We start from the raw sequence: 24,600 nt of genomic DNA on the forward strand, positions 1-24,600 counted from the left end.
ATTTTATAAGAAACGAGGAGGTTAGAACAGAGCGGCCTCTAAACAACACAAAGAACAAAATGAACGTAATAAAATGATTCATTCTGCCCACTCTTGGCATAAGGCTGCATTTGGACCAACAAACAGTTAACTGTATGCAGATACATAAAGACACCACCATCTTCACAATCTAGCAACCTTGATAAAATGTTACAGACAAGAAATTATGCCCAAAATGTGTTTTGTGCTTTAGCATTACACACAGTTTGTCTTAAAATCCCTTACAATGATCACACGAAAGTAACGGCCTCATGCACAACTGTCAAACACAGTCTCTTTTCCCATTCCATTCACATTTCACGCTTCCAAAAGTGTCATCCGTCTCTTTATTTCAGGAATTAACGACACAAATTAACGACCCATTGTCAACTATGCCTGTGACTTCTGAATGGGATCCAGTTTCCAGTCTATGACATCATTGTTAATGGCAATAAAATGGTGTCAGAGCTTAATAGATGACACATGAATGGGACTGAATTTGAATAAGGAGCGTAGAACACCAAAAACATTCAGAAAGCTGGGAAACTTACTCCAAAAGACCACTGAAGAGCATTCACCCACCATATATAATTCTGTGACTTCACTGGTCTACAAGCTATATAGTCCCTATTTGCAAAAAAACGGCTCAGGAGCAGATCCTGCATAAAACCACTTAAGGTGTCAAACCATTTCGTAGAGTGCATTTCGATCTCTCCACATTTTGCATATCAACACCATTTGTGGTGAGCCATGCAAAACGTTGAAATCTCCTGAGCAAAAACTGAAGGACTACAGCAGGACCTGTAACACAATCTGTCTATAAAGATTTTCATTTAACCATTTACATGTCCAAATTACATACAAAATTATAATATTACTAGATATATCCAGAGAGCTTTACTCTGGTCCTTAAGAGATTGTTCACCCGCAAGGAGATGTTCAAAATGACATCTCATTCATTAACTTTTATTGTATGAAAAAGATGCAAAGTAAATGGAGACCAACACACGAACTAAACTAATTTTGTGTTCTATTGAACAAAAAAATACAAACAATAATACATTTTTGATATAAAAAGAGGGTGATTAAATGACAGAATTTGTGAATTGAAATGAACGATTAGTTTAAAATAAATGTAGACTGTTGCACTCTCTTCAGGGAGAAAGAGGCTTTAATATGGCTCCTCTGTCTGAGTGATAACTCTGTTATGATGCATTTAAAATGTACACGATAATGTTAATACAGACAGTGCATTATACGTACGATTAAGGCACATTTTACTGACAAGCTGACAGAAAATGAAGGATTTTAAAATGGCGAAATGGGTTTCTGTGGAAGAACCGAGTGGGAATTTTAAATGCCAGCCATACATGACTAACGTAAACTTGCTGTACGTAACATTAAAATAAAATACATTTCAACGTTAACTTAGAGGCGCAAGTTGCAATTGTTTAAGCAGACATGACTGCAATGTCAGATAATGAGACTGTGTAACGTTAAATACGCTGAACGTCATTTTTTTTTTTTCATGAAACACAAAAGGTGATCTGCAAAATGACATCTGAAAAAAAGCTTACACAGAGTAAATGGTGACTGGGGCTGGCGGTCTCCTAACCTTTTGTGCTTCACGGAGGAGATAAAGTCATAACGTTACAGGTTTGTATCAATGTTAGTGTGAAGAAAAGACAAAATGTACATTATAGGTGTGAACTAAGCGATCTGTTAGATTAACGTAATTGTTTTATCTGTACCTGGCGGCTGGTCCATCTCAATGTAAAATATTAATTCAGTGGAATAGGGCATCATCACGTCTCTCCAGTCGTCATCTTCTTTCTCTGTATTCCAAACTGTATTGTACATGGTCTGAGTCTTCTGGTGATGACTAGGCTCTCACCAAACTGAGCAAAATCAGATTTGCAACACAGACGAATGAAAGAAACATAAAAAGCTCGTCTGACTGAACGGAGAGCTCAACTTTAACAGTCTGAATGCCTGCTTCAGAGTAACTGCGTGTCATGAAAGCTGTCAAAGCACCAGGCTTCACTCATCCGATTTCACTTGATAGAGCATTTTATAGAAAATAAAAAAAACTCTTAACAGTCCGACAGAACAGAAAGTAGATACCAGCTCTACAATCCACCCCGTCCTACCATAACGAAACAGTAGTCTTCATTTCAATCAGCTCCCTAGGTCTACTGGCCCTTTCACTTCATGAGGACGAGTCCATTCGGTGCGCACAGTATGGGGGTGGGGTCTGTTCTAACCGACATACGAGGAGCTAATCACTCTACTCGTGAATTCGTTTTAGCGACTGGTACATATGATAAATAATTAAAGACACGAAAAGAAAGTCGAGTTTGTAGTTATTTATTCTCATTGTGCCGTCTGTTACGGTATCGTTTCATTCACAAGTGACATCATTTTTCTGCACCCCCTCACCGGCAAGAAATGGACTCGCTTTAAAACGGATCACTGGCTCTGTAGGTGCGGTGGAGCACGCACACTCCAGATTTGGGAGCCAATCAGACTGCACGGCTCTCCTAACTAGTTGCCAAAGTCGGAGTTTGTACATTATTTGCAGCCGCGTGTTTCTCATGATCCAATGAACTTGCTCGGAGAGCGGAAGTCGACATTCTATTGGTCGAACCGTTACTATGAGGTACAAAACTGATGGAGAGAACAGAGTTTGGTTTGGAGGAAGTAATGATTTTGATGCTATATTCTATGTAAAAGATAGCATGTTGATTAGAGATATTGACAGTGCATATCTGTAAATATTAGAAGCATCATAATAAGAGAAACAGCCGCTCATTATGGGCTGTAATATCTATGAAATATAGAACACACAGGCTAATAATAAAATAAGTAACTTGTTAAAAAAAAAAACATTTTCAGTCAAACACCAATACACTGGCCTATGTATGTGTTGAGTCTGTCAGTCTTATAAGTTTCAAAAATAAAATATTGAGAAAAATACTGAACTTCCTCCGGGCATTGTTGCCTAACTGTTGCCTGAGCTTCAGGATTTATTCTGTAGCTATGTACATCTCATTAATGCAGGTTGGTGGTCTGCTTTAGGAACAATTATCTTGTGGATGGCAATCTGTCTTCCTGTACGCCTCTTTCAGTCCCCTCTGTTCTCATGTGTGATCTATCCATCAAGAGGGAGAATGTCCCTCTATGGCCAGAGCAAAAAATAGGATCACAATGTTTGTGGACAGGGAGCAACCTCCAGATGGCTCTAAAATATTAATCACTTACACCCAATGCATAATGAGCAAGTAATAAATGACACAGGATCATGTAAATGATGTCCATACAAGCAGTAAATTCAAGACTGATGCATTTATTTGAGGTTACTCTGTTTTTGAGACTAAGATTGTCTGGTTTGGACTAAAGTGTATTGCTAGCTACCCCTGCAACACTGGAGAAAGACACACGTGACTGTGGGGATTTTAGTGTCAGAAAAGTGTGTGTGCCTTAGAAATCTTAATGCACAACCAACTGCGGCTTGTTATTGGTCCATGCCTTTCCTCTTATTGGACAGTGAGCTAAATGCTAACGGTGTTTCTATGGTATGTCTGTAGGGTATTCAGATCTGGCTGTTCCAAGATGTGCGAATTACAAAGGAAAAGATCTTGCCAACTATGTGCACTGCAAACTTTAATTAATTACCAACGTGTGTATCTATGAACTAAGACGTGGTGAATGCCAATATTAAAATCAAATGTTTGGTTCCAAATTATTAATTGTATTGCAGAGAAATGTATACCCAACTAGCTAAAAACCTGGTCTTCTCTGTGGTTTAAATAATAAATGTACTTAACCAAGACATGCTTATTCTCGAGAGCATATGATCGAACAAATATCTGTGTAGTGCTGGATGAGTCATCAGCATTTCACCATGTAAAATTTAAAAGCATGTGTTTATTATTTATCACTGTTTAGGAGTAGACTAGCATATAGTTAGCCTTAAGGCTCATACAAATAGAAATAAAAGCCACAAAACTTTGAAAAAAAAATTTTCCATTTGCATATATAACTTACATTCACCTATTTTTTGCCATCAAGTTCATCTCTTTAGCTTTTTTTTAATGTTTGCTAGCTGATGTTTCACACTATTCCAGCAAGATTTATTATTTCACACGCTTTTCTCCGATTAAGCCAGGCATGACTAACAGAAAGAGATTCTAATCTGCCTGACTACAAGACCCAGCTAAGCGATGCCAAATCCTGTTTAAAGAATAAGAAGGGTTAGGGAAGTTTTAAAGGTATATCCATAACATGTAGATTTGAGGGTGGTGAATGGAAGGACATTTTAATGACATGCTAATATAAAAGTCGCCTGCTGGGTGACAATAGCCTGACTGTGCTGTTTCTGTATTGACTAAATGTGGCCGTGAGCATCTCATATTTTATCTGTGACTGTAACAACTAGAGTGGAAAGTACAATTTCAGTTCAGATGCAAATAGGCGGCTTCATTGTTCCATATTTAACACAGACATAAGGGCGGCACTGAAGAGGCACACAAAACCCAGAGCAGTTGTGTGACCACTGGTGTGCATTATACATAATTCATAAAGGAGATGAAAGCTGAAAGAAGCAATATCATTGTTCCCCAGTTGATATCATGGAGGGAGAAATTAATTTCAATCCACTGTAAATTACACACAGTGAGAGCGATCACCTTTTCTGTTTTTTCTGCTGAGCTCATGAGAATCAGGCTGCTCTCTCGGTCACTGTCTCACTGCCTGGAATAAGCCATAAGCTGTTTCTCTCAAAGCCAACAGAGAAAAGAAAAGAACAGAACAACTAGAGATGTTTCTTTAAAGGAATGGTGTGTCTAAACATGAAAATTCTTTCATCATTTACTCCTTCATGTCAATCTAAACCCCAATGACTTTACTTCCATTGAACACAAAGGGAGAATTATATTTGTTAAACTTTCTGGTCCAGTTAGTCTCCAGGAGAACTGAAGCTTTCAAAATTAATGAAAAAGTACCATAAAATAATCATAAAAGTGATCCATATGGCTTGTGAGCTATAATCAAAGTCAAAGAAGAACAGGCATACATTTAACTCCTTGTTATTATGAAAGGAATGACCAGGATATTCTTCCTAAATTCCGAAAACAGTTGTCATACAGGTTTGGAAAAACATGAAGGTGACTAAATTACAAAATTCCATTTGGTTGACTATCCCTTTATTGCTGCAATATCCATGATAAATATAGACCACATATGACTAACTCACAAAGCTCATTAAGGACCGGACGCACATTATAGAAACAGTAGTTCTTTATTATCGGATACACCTTCAAGCATGACTAGGTATTAGTCTCTTTTATCCACAAGGCTGCACTAATGGGCGCACTCGGCAGAAGGAGTCATGTGTCTTGGATAATGTATGCTCTGATTAGAGTTAAACGATTAGGCATACTGTCTGGTATTTGTTCTTCACTTCTCATCCTGATTTGGCGCAATTTTCAGGTGTGTGAAAAGGCATAAATCACCAGTATTGCCGTGCATGTGCGTGTGCAACAGAGCAGCCCCAAAAATGACAACGATGTGTTAATGACTCTGCAAAAAAAAAAGAGCAGCACACTGGCTTATTAGCTAGCAAAGGCAGAGGAAGCCTCCCTCCATCTCCATTTCTGGGTGGCAGGCAGTCTGCGATGCTGTGATGTCATCCTGCAATGTGAGCATCCCACTTGGACTGATGCAATACTCCGGTGACACTCGGTAACAAGCAGTCAGCGTCTGCCAATCCCCGCCCCCATGCCCCCGTCCTCTGTCTCATTGTCTTTCTCTGTCATTCTCCACCTCTTGGCCACTTTTCTTACAGTGTTCTCAAGTTTTAATCAGCCTCTCTTTTACCTCTCTACCTTTCTCTCTCTCTTTTCTCTCCTGGGTCTACTTTTCTTGTCATCGTTTTCTTTCCACACGCCTACTCCTCAGCCACCCTTCTCTCTGAACGGCCCTCTTGTTGTCATGGCATCAGGCACCATTGCTCAGCATTCTGCAGTTCAGCTGATAAAGGAAGGGCTGATTAACTCTTGCCTGTCTGAGCCAGATCGGTCTGCGAGACACAAAGATAGTATATCAGCAGGCGTTTTCCACATACCCTAGACTAATTAACAGCTTACGATGATGATTAAACAGTCCTAAAACTAAATATCAGGGATGATAAGATGAAACAATCAACAAACAGAACATTAGAGGCTCGATCTGTGGTTTGAAGTTGCAATTAGCCCAGCCGCAGCGTCTAAAACTGTTACAATAAAACAAGCCCATTGTTTTTTTTTATACAACACCAGGGAAACCTGCTGGGTTCACCGGATATCTTTGCATTCTATCAGGAGACTAAAGTAGCTAAACGAGATCTGCAGCTATGATAATGTGTCAACTTGAGAAGCAAATAGTAACAGATTAACCATTTGCCATAATGGCAAGGCTGCACTTATAGAAGCCAAGTAATGAATAGACTCTATCAAAAGAGGCTGAACCTGGGTGTGCCTCTTTAGGAAGGACCGAGGTCTCACCTACATCACTTTACTAGCTTTTTGTTCTTTTCTGAACAGTTCTTGAACTTTTTATTGCAGCACATTTACATTTATTCATTTAGCAGACGCTTTTATCCAAAGCGACTTACAGATGAGCAGCACTTCTCATGTAGGACCTCCAAAGGATGTATTTTCAATATCTGCTTAGGATAAAAGTGGTTGAAAAAACAGTAAAATAAATAAATAAAATAAAAAAGTTAATGACTACATATGTTACCCTGGTCGTAAGTAGCACTGGTATATTTGTAGCAACAGCCAACAATACATTGTATTGGTCAAAACTATATTTTTTTCTTTTATGCCAAAAAACATTAACATATTAGGTAAATATCATGTTCCATGAATATATTTTGTAGATTTCCTACTGTAAATATGTAAAAACTAAATTTTTGATAGAGTTAAGCACTTCATTTGGACAACTTTAAAGGTGATTTCAAAATATTTATATTTTATTACACCCTTAGATTACAGATATTCAAATAGCTGTATCTCGGCCAAATATTGTCCTATCCTAACAAACCATACATCAATGAAAAGCTTATTTACTATGGTACTAAAAGCTGTCAGATGGTATATAAATCTCAATTTAAAAAAAATGACCACTATGACCATTTTGTAAGAATAACAGTATGTATGCTTATATGTGTTATTCTGAAATGGACATCTAAATAGTACTCATCTCAAAAGAGCTCTTTGAGAAAATAATTAACTGTGGACACAAATATGTAGCATATAATGTAATAAATGTACAGCTTTACTTCAATATGTTCTGTGAGTGATTGTCAAAAGAGTAGAATATCACAACAGTTGATAAATGAGATTAATCTTCAATAACAATGATTCTGGTTCTAATTTTGATTGATTCAATTCGATTCGATTCAATACTTAAAAATCTTTCAGCAATTTTAAAAATAAATGAATGGAGCAAAAAGCATTCTTATGCTGTCTGTCTTTTGTTACATTTGGATTTTGGTAACACTTTACAATTAGGTTCCATTTAATCACATTAGTTAGCTACATAAGTTAAAAGGAAGTAGCAAGTTGTATCTTAGTAATATTTTTTTATAATATACCTGAGCCAAAATGAACTAACAATAAACTAACATTAATGATAAAATAATATGCATGCTCTGATTGCATGCTAATGGGATGCAGTTTGTCCCACCCACTTTTGTGAAACATTGATTATATTTTAAGAGTTGTATTTTGCTTGGCCACAATGCAAAGTAAATAAGTGACTGCAGCTGTCCTCATAAAACATTAACTTTAAGACGAAGCAGAGGCCTCTGCCAGACAATTGCATCAGTAAACAAATGTGCATGTTGTAAGCTTCAATCCTATTATGGATAACACCAACTATATTTGCCGGTGCCTGAATTTCCACCAATCTTACTGGGCAAATTTCATGTTACATAATTAATATTCATGAACAACGTAGAACTTATAATTGTATACCCTTTCCCCCATACACATATGTGTTCACTTCTGGGTCTTAGCATGAGGCTTTGATCATTAAAATATATGCATTTCAATATTTATATTTGGGCCTATATTTATATATTATTTTTTTCCATTTTTTCTGTCCTACTTCCATGAATAAATATTAAATGTGGCATTACTTCTGTTTTAAAGCTAGAGCAACTAAACATGATATGTGACTCCTGGCTACAGTACCGGAGATCTCTTTTATCTGCATTAATATTTGTTGTCCTTGTAATTTATTATCTTTCCTTTTTCCTACTTTGTAGATGCTTATTTTTCTTTGATATGGATCAAATGTAACAACTGGTAATGTAAACCACGACACAACAATCCATTTACATTCATTCTTTATATTTTAATACAAATTTTATAAAGCATTGCATGGGATGAAACCTATTATGCTACTAGTCAAACTTTGATCTCTTAAACTTTTGTTTATAAGTTATCACTTCCACTTTTTTATATGAGTCGTGTTATTCTATTAAAAGTAAATCTCATGGGATAACAACTTCAAGACCCTTCAGTGTAAGCGTTTAAAGGTTTTATCCCATCCCTTGATTGTAACAAGTATCTCAGAGTTGTGTGCATAATTAATTTGGTCTATAACCGTGTGAGTTCTGATGAGATTTCATGCTGAAGTGAACAAACCATCCAATGAACCCCCCTTCTCTTCTCCTAGCTCTTAGTTACAATTATAATCAGCACCTGATGCCTGTTTCATCCCTTGATAGAAGACTGAACCCAGTGACACACGCATGTCATTGTATCAACTGTTGATTGCCTTCAACTCCCACGGTTGTGGTTGCTAGGCATTTGAATTGCATCCAAATGAAGAATAGAAAGATGCAAATGAGACTCCCATCCTTGTTTGAAACCACAAAAAGATGCATTATAACTTGCATACGTAATGTTTAAAACCAAAATAAAAACAGTTCAGGTAACACTTTACAAAAAGTCCCCATTAGTTAATGCATTCATCAATGCACTACATATATTCTCCTATATATAGACAGAGAGAGAGAGAGAGAGAGAGAGAGAGAGAGAATGTTTATTCTAAAAAAATACTGTGTTGGAGTGGACTGACCACCTTTGGTGATTTGGTATAATTCATGAAGTAACATGATACAAACAGTTGAACTATGCAAATATATTTTAATACGCAACACAATGTGCACATACACCTCATCAGTATCAGAAGCCATTGACAGAACAGCAGCTGACCCCATCCAAGCCCGCAGAGGGAATCTTTGCGAAACAAGCAAAACACCATCACTGGGAGGCCAAACAGCCCATGCATAACAATTGTGCTATTGGCAAGTTAAGAGATAGGAGTATATGATTGTTCAAGAGACTTATAAATTGGAGCCAGGTGGATACACAAGAATTCCATGAAATTCATAAAACACACTCTTGTGTTTCTCTCTTCCATGCATGTACTATAGTACACACACAAGTTTAAAGAATAAAAAAAAAAAAAACCTTTTTTGCATAGCATGCAAATCCAGACTTCAGCACCACATACTGCAGAAAATGAAGCACTTCTGGGTAGAAGGGAATGTTATTAAAATGACCCACAGTGAAATAGTTTATGAGTTGATACAATAAATAACAAGCAAGAAATAATGATGTAGGACAAAAGCAAAGCATGGTGCTGCTGGCTCAGCAAAATACAAATTTACAAATCTGATTTCTTTACCTCAGGGAAATATTCATGAACAAGCGCCAATATGAGTTTGTTAAAGTATGTTTGTAAAGTGCTAACGCATAGCAAGGTTTTATTTGTTTATGAAAAAGGCATACGATACGTTGCATTAAATCTATTTTTAAAAAGATGTAACCACACAAGAGTTAAGAAGAGGTAAAGAAGAAAGATGAGGAGAATGTGAGTGGTGACAAGTGGATAGAGGGAGATATTTGAAATGAAGTAAAAAGTCTGAAGTGGCAGGCAACATAGACAAGCACAGAAACATCCCTTGCCTTCTTAATGTTTCAATGCAACTCAAGGGTCCAAAGGGAGAAAGAAAAGAGTTGATGACTGCAGTGTAAACAGAGGATGAAGCAAGTAGCTAATTGTGCATTTGAAACTCTTTCTGACTAGCAGAAGGAAAAGATTGCTTTAACTCCATATTTAAAATCAGCTGTGCTCTCTCTGTTAAACTAGAATGCATTCAATTGATTGAGAGTAAAGACGTATAATGTTATTAAGTTATAAAGATTTCTGCTTTACGTTTTCATTTTGAACTTTCTATTCATCAACAAAAATTCTGAAAAAAAAAAGTTTTAAATATAATAACAAATATGATTTTGTCCCCCAGGCATGTACAATTGTTGTATTCACTGTGCCAGGTCAGTTTGACCGTATGCAACTATCCAACCATGCCAATGCAATCATAGGACACAACTTTCTCCTCCGATGAGATCTGTTTGTTCTCCAGCCGCAAGAAAGCAGATTGATTTACTTGTGATCGCTAGATTGAATTATCCTGAATGAAAAAGGGGAATGGAGGACGACAAATTACTGAATGAAAGGTTCGCCTATGTGCATGGACACAGTTGTGGTCAAAAGACAAGCAGTCTAAATGACATTATGTGTCTAAAATTGAGAAAATAATTCTAATATGCTTTGTAGCATTAATTACAAACACAGAGCGGCCATTAGACATAAGTTTTGTCGAGTGTTCCCAAACCAGCTGTGGGAATTCTTGAAGTCTACATGAATTAGTAGATAAAGAGCAGGAGTACATCATATTAGATTCACGACTGCATTTTATCAAATTGTGATGTTCTTTATGAGATGGGTAATGTTTAGTTGGTTAACTGATGCTTGGGCATGAATCTGTCTTGGGACATAACAGATAAAAGACCCTCGAAACCAAAAAAAAAAAAAAAAAAGTGCATTTTCATAACAGTTGTTTTTAACAAAAGCAGCAGGCCAAATGTTCCAGTACCAAAATACTGGGTTAAATACAACCCAACTTGGATTGTTTAGAAACCCAGTAGTGATTAAATACTGGACAGAATACATGATTATTTTGACCCAGCTGGTTGGGTTAAATGTTTTTACCCACCATGCTGGGTTATTTTAATTAAATCAACTCTAATTTGAGCCAGTGAAGGGCTGCTGTTCGCAGGGGAGCTGCAAACTTCAGACCACGGCCTTGCGTTTTACTCGTAGCTGAAAGATTTTAAAAGCTTACCAAACAGTACTGAGATTAAAGAACATATTTTAAGTTAAATGAAACTTAGTACTATAATGAATAAAATCCATTTATGTTATGAAAGGCAAAAGGCATTTCCATCATGCGAAACGACCACTGCTTACACAGCTGACTGACATCTCGTCCTTATGTTGCGTTGTGTAAAATAATACAATTTACAACACTGTAAAGATTTTATATATGATATAAAATCTATACAAACCTTCATTTCACTGAAAAAGTGCACCAAATCAGTGGCAGCAGTGCTGAGAAACGCTCTCTCCTGTAGAGGTCTCAAAAAGCCTGCACCCTGACTGTAACTCAGAAGCTGCATTGTTTTGTCGGAGACAGTTAAAATGACCCAGCAACTTAGATACAGAAAACCTATCCAGGACCTGGGTAAAATAAAATAAATAAAATGACCCAACAAGCGGAACCCAGCATTTGGTTAAAAAAAACAACAACAACCCAGCACTTGGGTAAAAATATAAAAAAAAACCCATTAAAATGACCCAACGGGCTGAACCCAGCATTTGGGTTAAAGGGGTCATATGATGTTGCTAAAAAAGAACATTATTTTGTGTATTTGGTGTAATGAAATGTTATACCCCTTACCATCCTATGATGCTGTCTTTTTATGTGTTGTGATTTCGTATCACGCTGCGTAAACATAAAACCATGTCTGCATTTGTGATCAGAAAAATTATAAACAACAAATGCTACTTGTGGTGAGGGGGGCGTGGTTCAGCGAAGTTTGCAGAGGGAGAGAAAATTGGGAGACAGTGGCGAGTAAATGGGTTAAGTGCAAAATGATGAACACCTGTGTCTGATTTAAGTAATTGGCCTGGCGAGATCGGGTAAAAGGGAGACTGGAAGACATGCTGGGAGAGAGATGAAACAGGGATTCAGAGACTGCTCTGGCTGGAGAGAAATTAAAAGAGATTGAAAGATTGTTTATTTTATTTTGTTGAACGCACTGGATGCGCCCTTTTTATTTTTTTGTGTCCTTTAACAAATGATCCGAGTCTCCAACGCCAATCCTGGTCACTTCCTTCTTCCCATTACAGTACGCTGCTAAAAACCCGCGTTTGAATCATCAGTGTCAAATTCTTTAAACATGAAAACATACTCATAGGCTGTGAGTCAGCATTATTTGTCAGAACAACGGCACTGTAGGCTACTCTCCCATGAAACCGTCCTCGTCCTCTGTAAAATGTGCTGCACACATCTGTATATTTGGGTTAAACGGTTCTGGAACAGTGCTGTAAATACAACTTAACCACTGATTTCTAGTTGTGTCCTCTTTTGGAAGGCCAAACAAAGTAATTTCACTTTCACAATGAAATACACAGCATCTGCACGACATGGCGGCGGCAGCAGCAACAACAATACTAACACCAAGAATAAAAGTTATACTTTCTTTCGTTGCATGAACATTTGGGCGGTGTTATGCAAATCTTCCCATAAAATGATGTAGACATGTGGGGGAGTGTTTAAAACAGGTGTTTTAGGAGAGCATGGACAAGTCTTAATGTTTATAAAGAATATCTCCTTGGGTTTAAGACTTTAGTCTTTGCAACTATAGGGATCTTATCTATTCACGAACAGCTTGTAACACTCCAAAGAGATCGCATCATATAATCACTTTTAAAAAATAATCCAGCATTTTATAGGCTGCATATCAGTGTTGCTTTGATTTGACTGTGAAATGCAGAACTACTAAGTTGTAGTTAATTTGTTTTGACCCCTCAATCTTTTTCTGCTTCAAGAGTTACGGGGGATTGGTTCAATGACATCACCTCAGAGCATGACAACTGACACCACAGCTCTCATTGACCCAGTGCACTCTCGGCTTTGTCGACTGAGCAGCCAATCATTAGAGCACATCGTCAATTATTTAAGGTACTGCCATGTCACTTATCCTCCCTGATGAAGACGAATGGGGCTGTGGCTCTGGTACGAGATGACATTGGGGTCTGCTGAGGCCTGACATCAACTGCTAAAGAGACTTATCCATGCGCTGGGAATTTTTAAGTGTCCTCTGTGATTTGACAATAAAGAAAACCCAAGCATGATGCAGTGTGAGATATACAGTGTCTGGACCTGTGCAAATAAACAAACTAACCAACAAACCTCTTGAAGAACAGGATCTGGCATTTACATGTGAAACCATCATGAAAACCATCATGTAAATTATTTTGAAATAATCTGCATTCTTATCTGCTAGATCTCACCTCTTTAGTGTTAGGTGGTCTATGAATATTCTAGTGTCTTTATTAGCTTAAAAAAGTTCTTATAAGCCCAAGGACAATATGTTTTTTTAAAAACTTACTAGATAGTGAACTTGGGAGTGGAATGACCATTTGGTTTTGATTTGAAAATTTGAAGACACAAAACGTTTTAAACTGTACACGTTAAACTAAAGATGGAAGCATAAGAAAATAAATGTATTTTGTGAATTTATACTATAATAATACACATAACTTAATTAGCACTTTGTTCTTCCTGCGCCAGCTGGTGCATTGGGCACCATGCAATCTCCAACAAGGCTGATCTGCAGCAGCTGCTTCCACTTCATCCCATGAAAGGTCCACAGCATGTAAATCATCAATGAATGAGAGGTGCCAGGTTTGCTTCTTCTGGCCTTGCTTCCATTTCCCCTGGGCAGGCGTCCACAGTATGGTGGCCTTTGGTAAGCTGTCTGGTTGCTGGCATAGTATGTAACCTGTGGACCAGAAGTAGTATTCGATGATGATGTTGGCCAGAGGCCATGTTGTGGTGAACTTCTTCAGTGGAGATTTGGTCATAATAGTACAATATTAAGATCCAACGTAAGCATCTTTGTTGGAAAATGTTTGGTAGTGTAGTGTTCACTGCAGTAGGGCTGGACCAGAATATTTGAATATTGGTTTAGGTGGGTTGGCATTAGATTTTCATTTCTGAGATTCAAATAATCCTTTTTTTTTTTTTTACATCTGTTAGTTATCCCCCACGAAACGGTTCTCATTCGGCTTTGAATATGAATCGCCCATGAGTGAACATCATGATTCAGTTCATAAGGAAGAAAAGACAAAAATGCAGAAGACCACAGCTGTGTGGGAGCACTTTAAATTGAGTGAGGACAAGACAAAAACAAAATGCTTTTATCCAGCATGTTAATCAGTAATTTTACACATGATAAAAACGTGCACTTAATAGGCTTGGAAAATAATTACGTTTAAAAAAAACTTACAGTAGCCCAGCCTAATAATAATTTGTCTATATTAAAAAAGATTGCTCTTAACAGAGCTGTGTGTTTTGTATCACTAGTGCAGTGTTCATTCTTGGACCATTTAAGCCCTGTCTGTGTACAGCTAAAGTCTGTCTACACAGGACTCGACAAAGTGACAGTAGAAAATCATTTGAAATTTGTGTCAGTATGTCAAAAATAGAATGCAGAAGCAGTTTACTGTTGGGAATTTGTCAGCCGTGCGCGCTGCATTCAGTGTAGACAGAACAATAGAATGAGATGTCCTTGTCTGTGCTGCTGTCTGGGTCAACTGAGCTGCTGATGTTGCCAACATACATGAAGTAACTGACTTCTTCAAGCGGTTGCTGTCCCACAATGGATGGGGGCATGGATACGGGCGTAGCCGACACAAAGGAATTTACTTATGGAGGCACTGATCTAAAGTCTGATCTCCACCACCTCGCACTCCAATGCGCAGCTAAACTTGTTGAGGGATCGCTGGGTAGCTGTAAGGAGGGAGATATCGTAGTCTGAAACCAGACCCCTATTTGTCTACCATCTCTCCCAAACAAGCCATAGTTGGCCGGTTTGGTGACACATCACATGACAACATCTAGAGGAATGAATGAAGAGGAATTGCAAGGTCATGCATCCCCGGAGGATACCATTATTAATCTGGAAGTAGTCAAAAAAGCAACTGGTTTCACAGTAGATGTTCTGTAGAATATTAATGGAATGCCATAGCTTCTAACTATTTTTGACTTTGTAAAATCGATGGTTTCAGTTGAAATTAGGTGCTTTGCTCGATAATATTCCTCAGGAAAAACATTTTTTCAATGATGTCCCACTTCGAAAACTGGACTGCTCCTCCCACAATTGTGCATAAGTTGCTAAGTGGAGGTGTCGAAGGAGAACCAAGCACAATATCTTCCCAGGGAACAGGTAGCCTGATACCTCCCCAGTGCAAGATTTACCTTCTTAGGAAGTTTACCAATAATGCTGGGACTAACAATTATTTACTCGCACTGGTTCATCAAGGTGGTCATCTTGTCAATTAGGGCTGGACCACCGTACTGACTACGTCAGACTACGTCAGACTTTGTACTTCTATTCAATTTTAGTTCACTTCTGTACTCAGTCTGAGATAGCAAACCAGCTCCCAGATCCATCCAATCATAGACACAGACGCTAAAATAAACAAAAGCGCCAAGTTTAAGATTGTAGTTTAGGTTAGGGAAATCAAAAACGACAACAGATATGGAGCCACGGGACGCTATTCACTCTGTTGTGGAGAAATTCCCTGCATTTGCCTACTGATGCCCAAACAAGAAGAGTGTTTGTTTCACATTTTGAATGGAAGTGATGTTGTGGCCCTACTCCCGACAGGTTTTGGGAAAAGTTTAATTTATCAACTGTTATTGATCGACAGTGAGAAACTGGGGAGGCCAAAGTCTGGCAAGGCAATAATTGAGATTGTGTCCTCTTTGGTTGTTCTCATGGATGATCAGATTAAGGAGGCAGCAAAACTCACTCAATGGTTTTGTTTTCGCAGCATTCCTGTGTTTACAGCAGAATTTCAAGCCGAGGTGGCTGAGCCGGCGCATAACACACGTCATAACCAAACTATATGTGATTGGCTTACTGGTACACCAATGATTTTTAACTTCAGCAAGTGCTCCCCGCCCCATGAGAAAGTTAATGCTTGTCGATTATGCCCTTCCAGACTCTGTCTACGAAGCAAAGCAAAGTAGCAGAGTTTGGTATTACATTGGTAGTACATTTCCACCAATATCTTGTGGATGCTGGGTACACAGCAACTACCACTTTAGTCTCTGTGCTCAAGATTGGTCTATCTTCCACAGGTTCAATAGGTCAACCGTGGGTAAGAATAACTCCTCAGCGAACTAGTGCAGGTTGGTTCAGGAGTTCTTTGAAGTGTTCGTGCCACCAAACGTCTCTCTTCTGCTTGGGCTATTAGCAGCAGCATACACATTCAAAAAAATATTCAGGAAATATTTGGAAAAACAATTTAAGTAAAACAGAAGGACTTTAAGATCCACTGAGAATGTAAGCTTGAGTGATCAGGCTTGTAGATGTGGTTAGCCATAATGGGATTAAAATCTGTGAATTAATCTGGCCTAACGGAGAGAGAAGCTGAAAGATGCATTGTGCTCCACGTCCAGCTGTCTCTCTCACTTAAGCACTTCTCAATACACTGAATCCTCTTTTAGTGGGTGAGAATGACTTGAGAGTCAGGAACCAAATGGCAACAACTCAAAAAACTGTCAATTATCAGAGTTCTGTAGGCTAACTGTAGACTGTTCATGACTGATGCACAATTTTAGTAAGTGTTTGAATGAAATCAATTCAGAATAAATAAATTAAAAGCATGAACTTTTTAAAGAAAACAAAAAAAGTATAAAATAACAGATTTTGGTAAAATGCAATTCTACTACAGTTGATGTGGCATTAACTGAACTAATTTTATGCTTTCCCCCCATTTTATAATTTTGCTTTAACACTGACAATTATCTGGGTCAAGGCTCTTCCTTTGGCCACATACTGTACATATGCTTATGCATGTATAGATGGACCCAAAAATACCACACCCTACCTTGGGAGCTCTCGTCTGGTGAGATGGCCTACAGTGTCATCTGCTCTCTGCCCAGTGGGTATGAACAACCAGCATCTGCTGCATGTTAAACATTCACATGCACACTCATGCACATATGCACGTACACACACACACAAACACACACACACACACACACACACACACACACACACACACACACACACACACACACACACACACACACACACACACACACACACACACACACACACACACAGCTAAACTGCTGAGAAAACAACTTTCTGCTCAAATCCCAAAGTTTAGCTCCACTCCATTCTCTTAACAGTTTTCCAATTGCACCAAACCATATTCAAAAGGAGCACATTCTGGGATGCATTTCTTAATAAATGCTGTCAAATATATTTATTTGATTCATTTTACTTACTAATTTAAAGGGTTAGTTCACCTAAAAATTAAAATTATGTCATTAATGACTCACCCTCATGTTTTTCCAAACACGTAAGACCTCCGTTCATCTTCGGAACACAGTTTAAGATATTTTAGATTTAATCCGAGATCTTTCTGTCCCTCTATTGAAAATATATGTACGGTATACTGTCCATGTCCACAAAGGTAATACAAACATCATCAAAGTAGTCAAAAGTAATGTGACATCAGAGGGTCAGTTAGAATTTGTTGAATCATCGAAAATACATTTTGGTAAAAAACAAAACAAAACAAAAAAAAAAAACTTTATTCAGCATTGTCTTCTCTTCCGGGTCTGATGTGAGCGCGTTCACAACACTGCAGTGTAGTGATGTCTGGTTCACGGACAAATCATTCGATTTAACCAGTTTCTTAGTGAACCAGTTGAACCAGTTCACCAAATCGAACTGAATAGTTTGAAACGTTTCACGTCTCCAATAAGCATTAATCCACAAATGACTTAAGCTGTTAACTTTTTTAATGTGGCTGACACTCCCTCTGAATCAAATTAAACCAATTTGCCGGAGTAATTAATTTACTCAAACAGTACACTGACTGAACTGCTGTGAAGAGAGAACTGAAGATGAACACCGAGCCGAGCCAGATAACAAATGAAAGATTGACTCATTCTCGAGTCAAGAACCGGTTGCATGGGTTTTTGGATCACCAGTACACTGAACCAACAACCATTTATGTTGGACGCGTCTGATTTGAGAACCGAGGAGCTGATGATACTGCGCATGCATGATTCAGCGTGAAGCAGACTGACACACAGCACATCTGAACCGAACTGATTCTTTTGGTGATTGATTCTGAACTGATTATGTGCTAATGTTATGAGCACGGGTAAACCGAAGGCTTGAATGAAGGGCAATCATCGCCAATGAAGTCATTACGTTGAGCGCAAAAGAACCGGTGAACCATTTTTTTCAACCAGTTTATTGAATTGAACTGTCCGAAAGAACCAGTTCGCGGAAAAGAACCGAACTTCCCATCACTACTGCAGTGACTTACGTCAGCAGCGTCACTGCAGAGTCATGAACGTGGATTGACAACAGATCCGGAAGAGAAAACAATGCTGAATAAAGTCATAGTTTTTGTTATTTTTGGACCAAAATGTATTTTCGATGCTTCAACAAATTTTAACTGACCCTCTGACGTCACATGGACTACTTTGATGATGTTTGTATTACCTTTGTGGACATGGACAGTATACTGTACATACATTTTCAATAGAGGGACAGAAAGATCTCAAAAATCTAAATCTAAATCTAAAATATTTTAAACTGTGTTCCGAAGATGAACGGAGGTATTACGTGTTAATGACATACTTTTCATTTCTGAATGAACTAACTCTTTAACTTACAGTCCATTAAATGTAATATTTTAAATATAGGTTTCAAAAGGCATAAAAAGCCAACTTTACTTAATTATGAACTTTATTATTTATTATTATGTTATTATGAAGTATATATATATATATATATATATATATATATATATATATATATATATATATGATTATCTTCAAAGCAGTTTCCTCTCCACCATTCCATAGACATATTAGGGTGTGAAGAGCTGCTTATGTATATCAATATGGCCTTGTTAGGGCAGTCCAGCTGGGAACCCACTTAGCTGCTGTTGTGCCCCTTTTGTGCACATGCATGTGAATACATATGTGTTGTGTTTCAGAGTAACATGCTTGACATCTACATGTCAAAATATTCTTTTAACACAAAGCAGAGCCATGTTACCCATGTGTTGCATGTGTCAGATGTGAAATCAAATTAGACACAATACATATACTTTATATCATGCTTTTTATATCCCCTACTGCATTTAAACACCCAATAGACTGACTTTGTGTTAATATAGCTAAACATGATTGAAGATATGAATAATTAACTGTGACTGAATAGATAAGTATGCATAAATGTTTAAATAAATAGCACTGCTTTTATTATGTATTATTAAAGAAAAGCATAGCATAGGTAATTGTATACAAAAGTCTTGATAAATGCTGTAGATTACACTGTGAACAAATAAAATCACTTGATTTAATAAAAATAAAAAAAACAATAACTTTCATGCAATTTTTTTCCCCTGTAACTGTCACTGCATAAAGCAAAAGGGTAAGATATTTGTATAATCTTTTCAGTAAGGTTTAGCCTCAATATATATCTCTTTATAACATTTATAGATTTTACTGGCTGGGCCACTTGAGCACCCCAATGAGTGTTTTTTCTTTAAAATACTATATATTAACAAACAGCTGAGACTGACATCAATTGCCTAATTGCAAAATATTGTCAAAAAGTTGTTAACAATACCCCCCCCCCTAAAAAAAAAGAAAAAAAAAGAAAAAAAGAATGTTAGAATCTGACAGTCTGATCTCCTGAAGGACAATTTAAAGCGTGATCTGCTTTTAACTTAGAAACAGCATTCAACACCTGATTTAGATTATGGTACAGATCTTGGAACAAGAGAGAAACCAATTGCTTTCAAAAAAGGATTCCAAGTGCTTACAAAGCAAGCGGATAAAGCTGCCATACAACATATCTGCCAGGAGAACAAGGAATTGAAGATTACTGAAAAATAGGAGTCACAGACATCTGGAGAGATGCTGACCTGGAAGCTAAACAGGGACCAGCTCACCAAAGTAACTGATATTAGTGATAAATCCTAAGTCTGATGTGTAAAAAGACAAAATTACAGAACATACTTGAACTAGATTTTTGCAATTCAGTCAACACAAAAAGAGGTGTATAATCACTGGAGGGTGCACAAAGAAAGATGTTTAATTTGGCTACTTATAATATAATATAATATAATATAATATAATATAATATAATATAATATAATATAATATAATATATCATATTATATTATATATTTGTTTTTATATAATAGCGTTAAATGTTTTATGTAATATTCGTTTTATATATTATATAAAATATATAAGTTCTATTTACGTATTTATTTGATAGGACACCTATTGTAGCAGTCCTTAAATCTTTAACATTTTAAGTCATTGTGTATAAATCGCATTCAAAATTCACAGAATGGTGCTTTTGTATAAGTTGCTTAGTTCAAAATTTTGCACATTTGTATTTTAACCAGAGTAGTTCATGGCTCACCTAACTGCATAGTTAACGGAGCATGTTGATCCTGATGATGCTCACAGTTCTTGAATTTGCACTCAGAGAGATTTTACTTTGAGCTATGCTGAAATAAATGACAGGGAACATTGCTAAGGCCCACTTCATTTTTTCAGGGCATCCATTAGAAAGATGAGCCAGCAGGGTCTCCTCCTCATCTGTCTGTGTCTCTGTCCCAATGACCCCCCTGCTCCATGACCCACTCTTTAACCCATTCCCCCGATCGTCACCCCATCAAAAGAGCTTGAGCACTCAGAGGGTCCAAATCAGCCGTCACACATGACAATTATGCAGAAGTGACATCTCTCACCGTGACATTTGCCAGATGTACAAGTATCTAGAATGCTGAGAATATGAAGAGTGAGGGATAGACATCCGGGCAGTGAGGGGTAGTGGGAAAAGAGGGAGGGGTGGGAGGCTAAAAGAGAGACATAAAAGGAAGATAAAAATTTAAATGTGCGCAAGAGAGTGTTGACCAAACAAAATCTTTTGTTTTAATCTAAGCGTGATGTTATTAAATGAAAATTTTTTATTTTGTAGACATACATTTAAAAGGTTTATATTTAATATTAGAAACATTCACAGAGATCAAAGTCTGTGACTGAAGCCTATGATAAATCTTATTACAGTAATACAACTCAAGCAGCTATGCACACATCAAGACATCTGTGCATCAAAGAAAAGGTCAAACATCGATTTTCAATGGAAATGTTGAGGATTACATACATGGTTTCACACATTAAGATCTTCAAGTTTGCCAATGTTCAGAATGCCACGCAGCATTCATTCTCAGCCAAATAAAATTTTATTAGGCGTACCTTTGTATCACAGAACCAGAATCACATAGAAGGAATTTTGAAATAGGAAAATTACTATATACAAATGGCGATTGATCAGTTTATGAGAAATCCTGAGGTCAGTGGAAGTAGCGCTTCTTCAAAGTCGGCATTGGGAAGCCGTAACAACTATATTCGGCTTATCGCTCAGACACAGGACACAATTTGGTCCAACAATAGCATAATTTTTTATACCCAGATGGAGAGGCCAATTGATAGGCGGAGGTGGATTTATGCTGTGAGTGTGAGGAGGGTTGACCTACACCCCTGACCTTCTCTCATCTGTCCCTGAGAGGGCAATTGATGTCTGGATGCACTAGGCCAACAATGGCAGACATGGACACAGGAAGAGAGCCTCTGGGGGAGGGTAAAAGGAGAATGAGGTTCATCAGTGATGGCTGAGAAGGAAATGACCTGCGCCTTAGTGTGGTGATGTCTTTGTATTATTTCAGATCATCCATCATGGGCTATTGTAACCGGCAAAGAGTACGATATCAGCAAAAGGTTATGAATTCATTGGGATGAAGAATCAAGAACTTTTCAACTGGACATCATCTTATAGGTCCAAAATGAAAATTATGATTTCAACAGTTTTTGTCAGTACAGTGAATGTCAATGGAGTCCAAAATATTGACTTTTATTGAACGGACCAAAACCACTGAGACATTTATCAAACTTATGTGTGACATGTAACCCTTTAACAAACAGTCATTGGATAGGAAAGTGTACTAGGTCTCCAGGCTTAAATGAAGAAGCAGAGAAACAAGCCCTATGGATCAGACCATTAGATGATGCTGACAGCAAATAACCTCTTGTGGCCTGCAATAGATCTACTCACATTCCTCAACTCATCCAACAAAAAACTGCTACAATAAAACCCACAGTCCATGAAAGATATATTGTTTTTGATGAAGAACCCCCATCGTCCCTCTTTCTCCACTTTGCCTGACATCTCAAGTCTTCCGCTGGCCTCACCTCACTGACTATATCTCCATTCTCATCCGTTCATCTATCCATATTCCCCTGCTTCCCAACAAGATCATCTGTGGGACTTTAAATTGAAGAAACCCCCTTGATAATTCCATTCCAGCATAAGAAATACGGGATATTTCAAGATCTAGACATCTCCGTTTTGACTGAACCTGGTAAATCTCTTGGGTCACTGGAGCTGCTGATATACCCATTGGTTGTCTGGATGGACAATCCCATCTTTCTCTGTAACAGCCGTAGTAATCCACTCAATCAAACACATACAATGGAGGCCTAGGGTCAATAATGCAAATCCGACAGTGCTTACGCCAACCAAACACTGAAAACATTCAGATTGTAGCTATATTTGATTAAAGTCAAACACTGAAAGCCTGCTGATAACTGGACTGACCGTGGCAGGAGCTCTTCTGAAAGGAAAACAGGCATTTTGAATAGTGAATGGCAATTTGGATTAAGGAGAGAAATTATTCAAGTGTATTAGAGCAAGACATACTGGACAAAGGTAATAAATAATTTTTATTCCTTAAGGCATGGCATATTTTTTAGATTCAAATGAACCAAATTATTACATATGCTTTTTTGGTGTATGGTGACAATGACGCTTCCATTAAAAAAATCATTGTTGCCTTGGAAATTTTGGAGCACACTAATAACAAATTCTAGAGCAGCAGATTTGTCAGTGTGGGAGAAAGCAATTCGGCCTCGTCATCACTGCCATAACTTTCTTTGCAACACCGCAAAAAGTAATCTATATCTTTGCATTTCAGCCATCTGTCCCAAAAATCAGTGACAAACCTGGCTTTTCAAGGTACATGGATATTTCCCACACCCCACAATATTTTTTTATTTGCATCCACTTTATTAAAATAAAATGGCAGCTACAAACTCATTTAAGTTTGTTATTATGAAGTATATATATATATATATATATATATATATATATATATATATATATATATATATATATATATATATATATAATAATTATTTATGTGGCCATTTTACTAAAGCTAAAATAAAGAATAAAATAAATATGTAAGGAAATAATATTAATCCAAAATACTTATTAATAATTAATTCCCCCTTTCAAACATTTTTTTTTGGGACATTTACCATGGTAATACCATGTTTATTTTGGGATACCATGTTAATAACACAGTATATTAATATGGTAATCATTCCATGCTTTTTGTGAAGATATTTTATATTTCATTCATTATCCTTATCTTTTCATACTCTCTAAACTGACTACATAATATGGACATGTGAGAGAGATATTGCGTTTATTCAAATATTTCTTTCTTGCTCCGTCAACCCTCTGAAATACTCTAGTTAAATGTATACGTTTCATTGATATGTTTGATTGATGGTGTTTTCAGCTCTGTTTTAAATCCGATACAGTATTTAACCTTGACCAACATCACAGTTCAGAAAAGAAAGAGAAAGCATTTTTTTTCCTTCACAAAGAGAAAATATGTCGGTCTGACCGCCATATTTTGGTTGTTATGCTCTGAGGCAAACAGATTTGAGTTTCAGTTCACAGTTCAAGCCAGGCAGTTTCTGCAACAAAATCCAACACAAGGTGCCAATAGAAAATAGATGCATATTTTAAACACAAAATGTAAGTTTGGCATCTTTCATGGGAACATTTCCATTGAAGTTCTATCATTCTTCAATCTTTTCTAACCTCACTTTTCTCTTTATGCAGTACATATCAAATTCACCTCAGTCTTCATACAACACTGCTGGCTGTATGCGGGTGGAGAGCGTCCCATATCTCTTTCTGACCTCATTTAGACCTTCCTCCTTTGCACAAATGAGGAGTAATCAAACTTAGGTGTATATTCTTCATACCTTGTAGAGTTAATTAGGATTTCTTGTCTCGCCTAAAGCCCAAAGATACCTAGAAAAGCAGACTGGACTGGAAAAATAATATGCATCATGTGAGCCTACTTCATTGTTTTTCTTTGGCATTAATTTACAACAGTTTCACACACATGACAGACCAATTCAATGAGATATTTCTATGGGGACCCATTTCAAATTACATTATCCAATAAGAATTG

General features: G+C 37.3%; 1 protein-coding gene across 2 annotated transcripts in view; it reads right to left on the reverse strand.

Moving 5' to 3' along the window:
* The window catches only part of LOC127959732 (phosphatidylinositol 3-kinase regulatory subunit gamma), a 146,495-nt gene that overhangs the window by 15,535 nt on the left and 106,360 nt on the right, over positions 1–24,600 (reverse strand). Inside the window, exon 1 of one of the 2 annotated variants that reach the window (XM_052559080.1) lies at positions 1,770–2,198. The exons of the other annotated variant lie outside the window; for it this stretch is intronic. Within the exon in view, the coding sequence (XP_052415040.1) occupies positions 1,770–1,878 (109 nt within the window). The 5' untranslated portion in view covers positions 1,879–2,198. Of the gene's footprint in view, positions 1–1,769; positions 2,199–24,600 lie in introns of those variants that run through there. 2 annotated transcript variants of the gene reach the window in all.

This window comes from Carassius gibelio, chromosome B6 (assembly GCF_023724105.1).
Source record: "Carassius gibelio isolate Cgi1373 ecotype wild population from Czech Republic chromosome B6, carGib1.2-hapl.c, whole genome shotgun sequence".
Taxonomy (NCBI): domain Eukaryota; kingdom Metazoa; phylum Chordata; class Actinopteri; order Cypriniformes; family Cyprinidae; genus Carassius; species Carassius gibelio.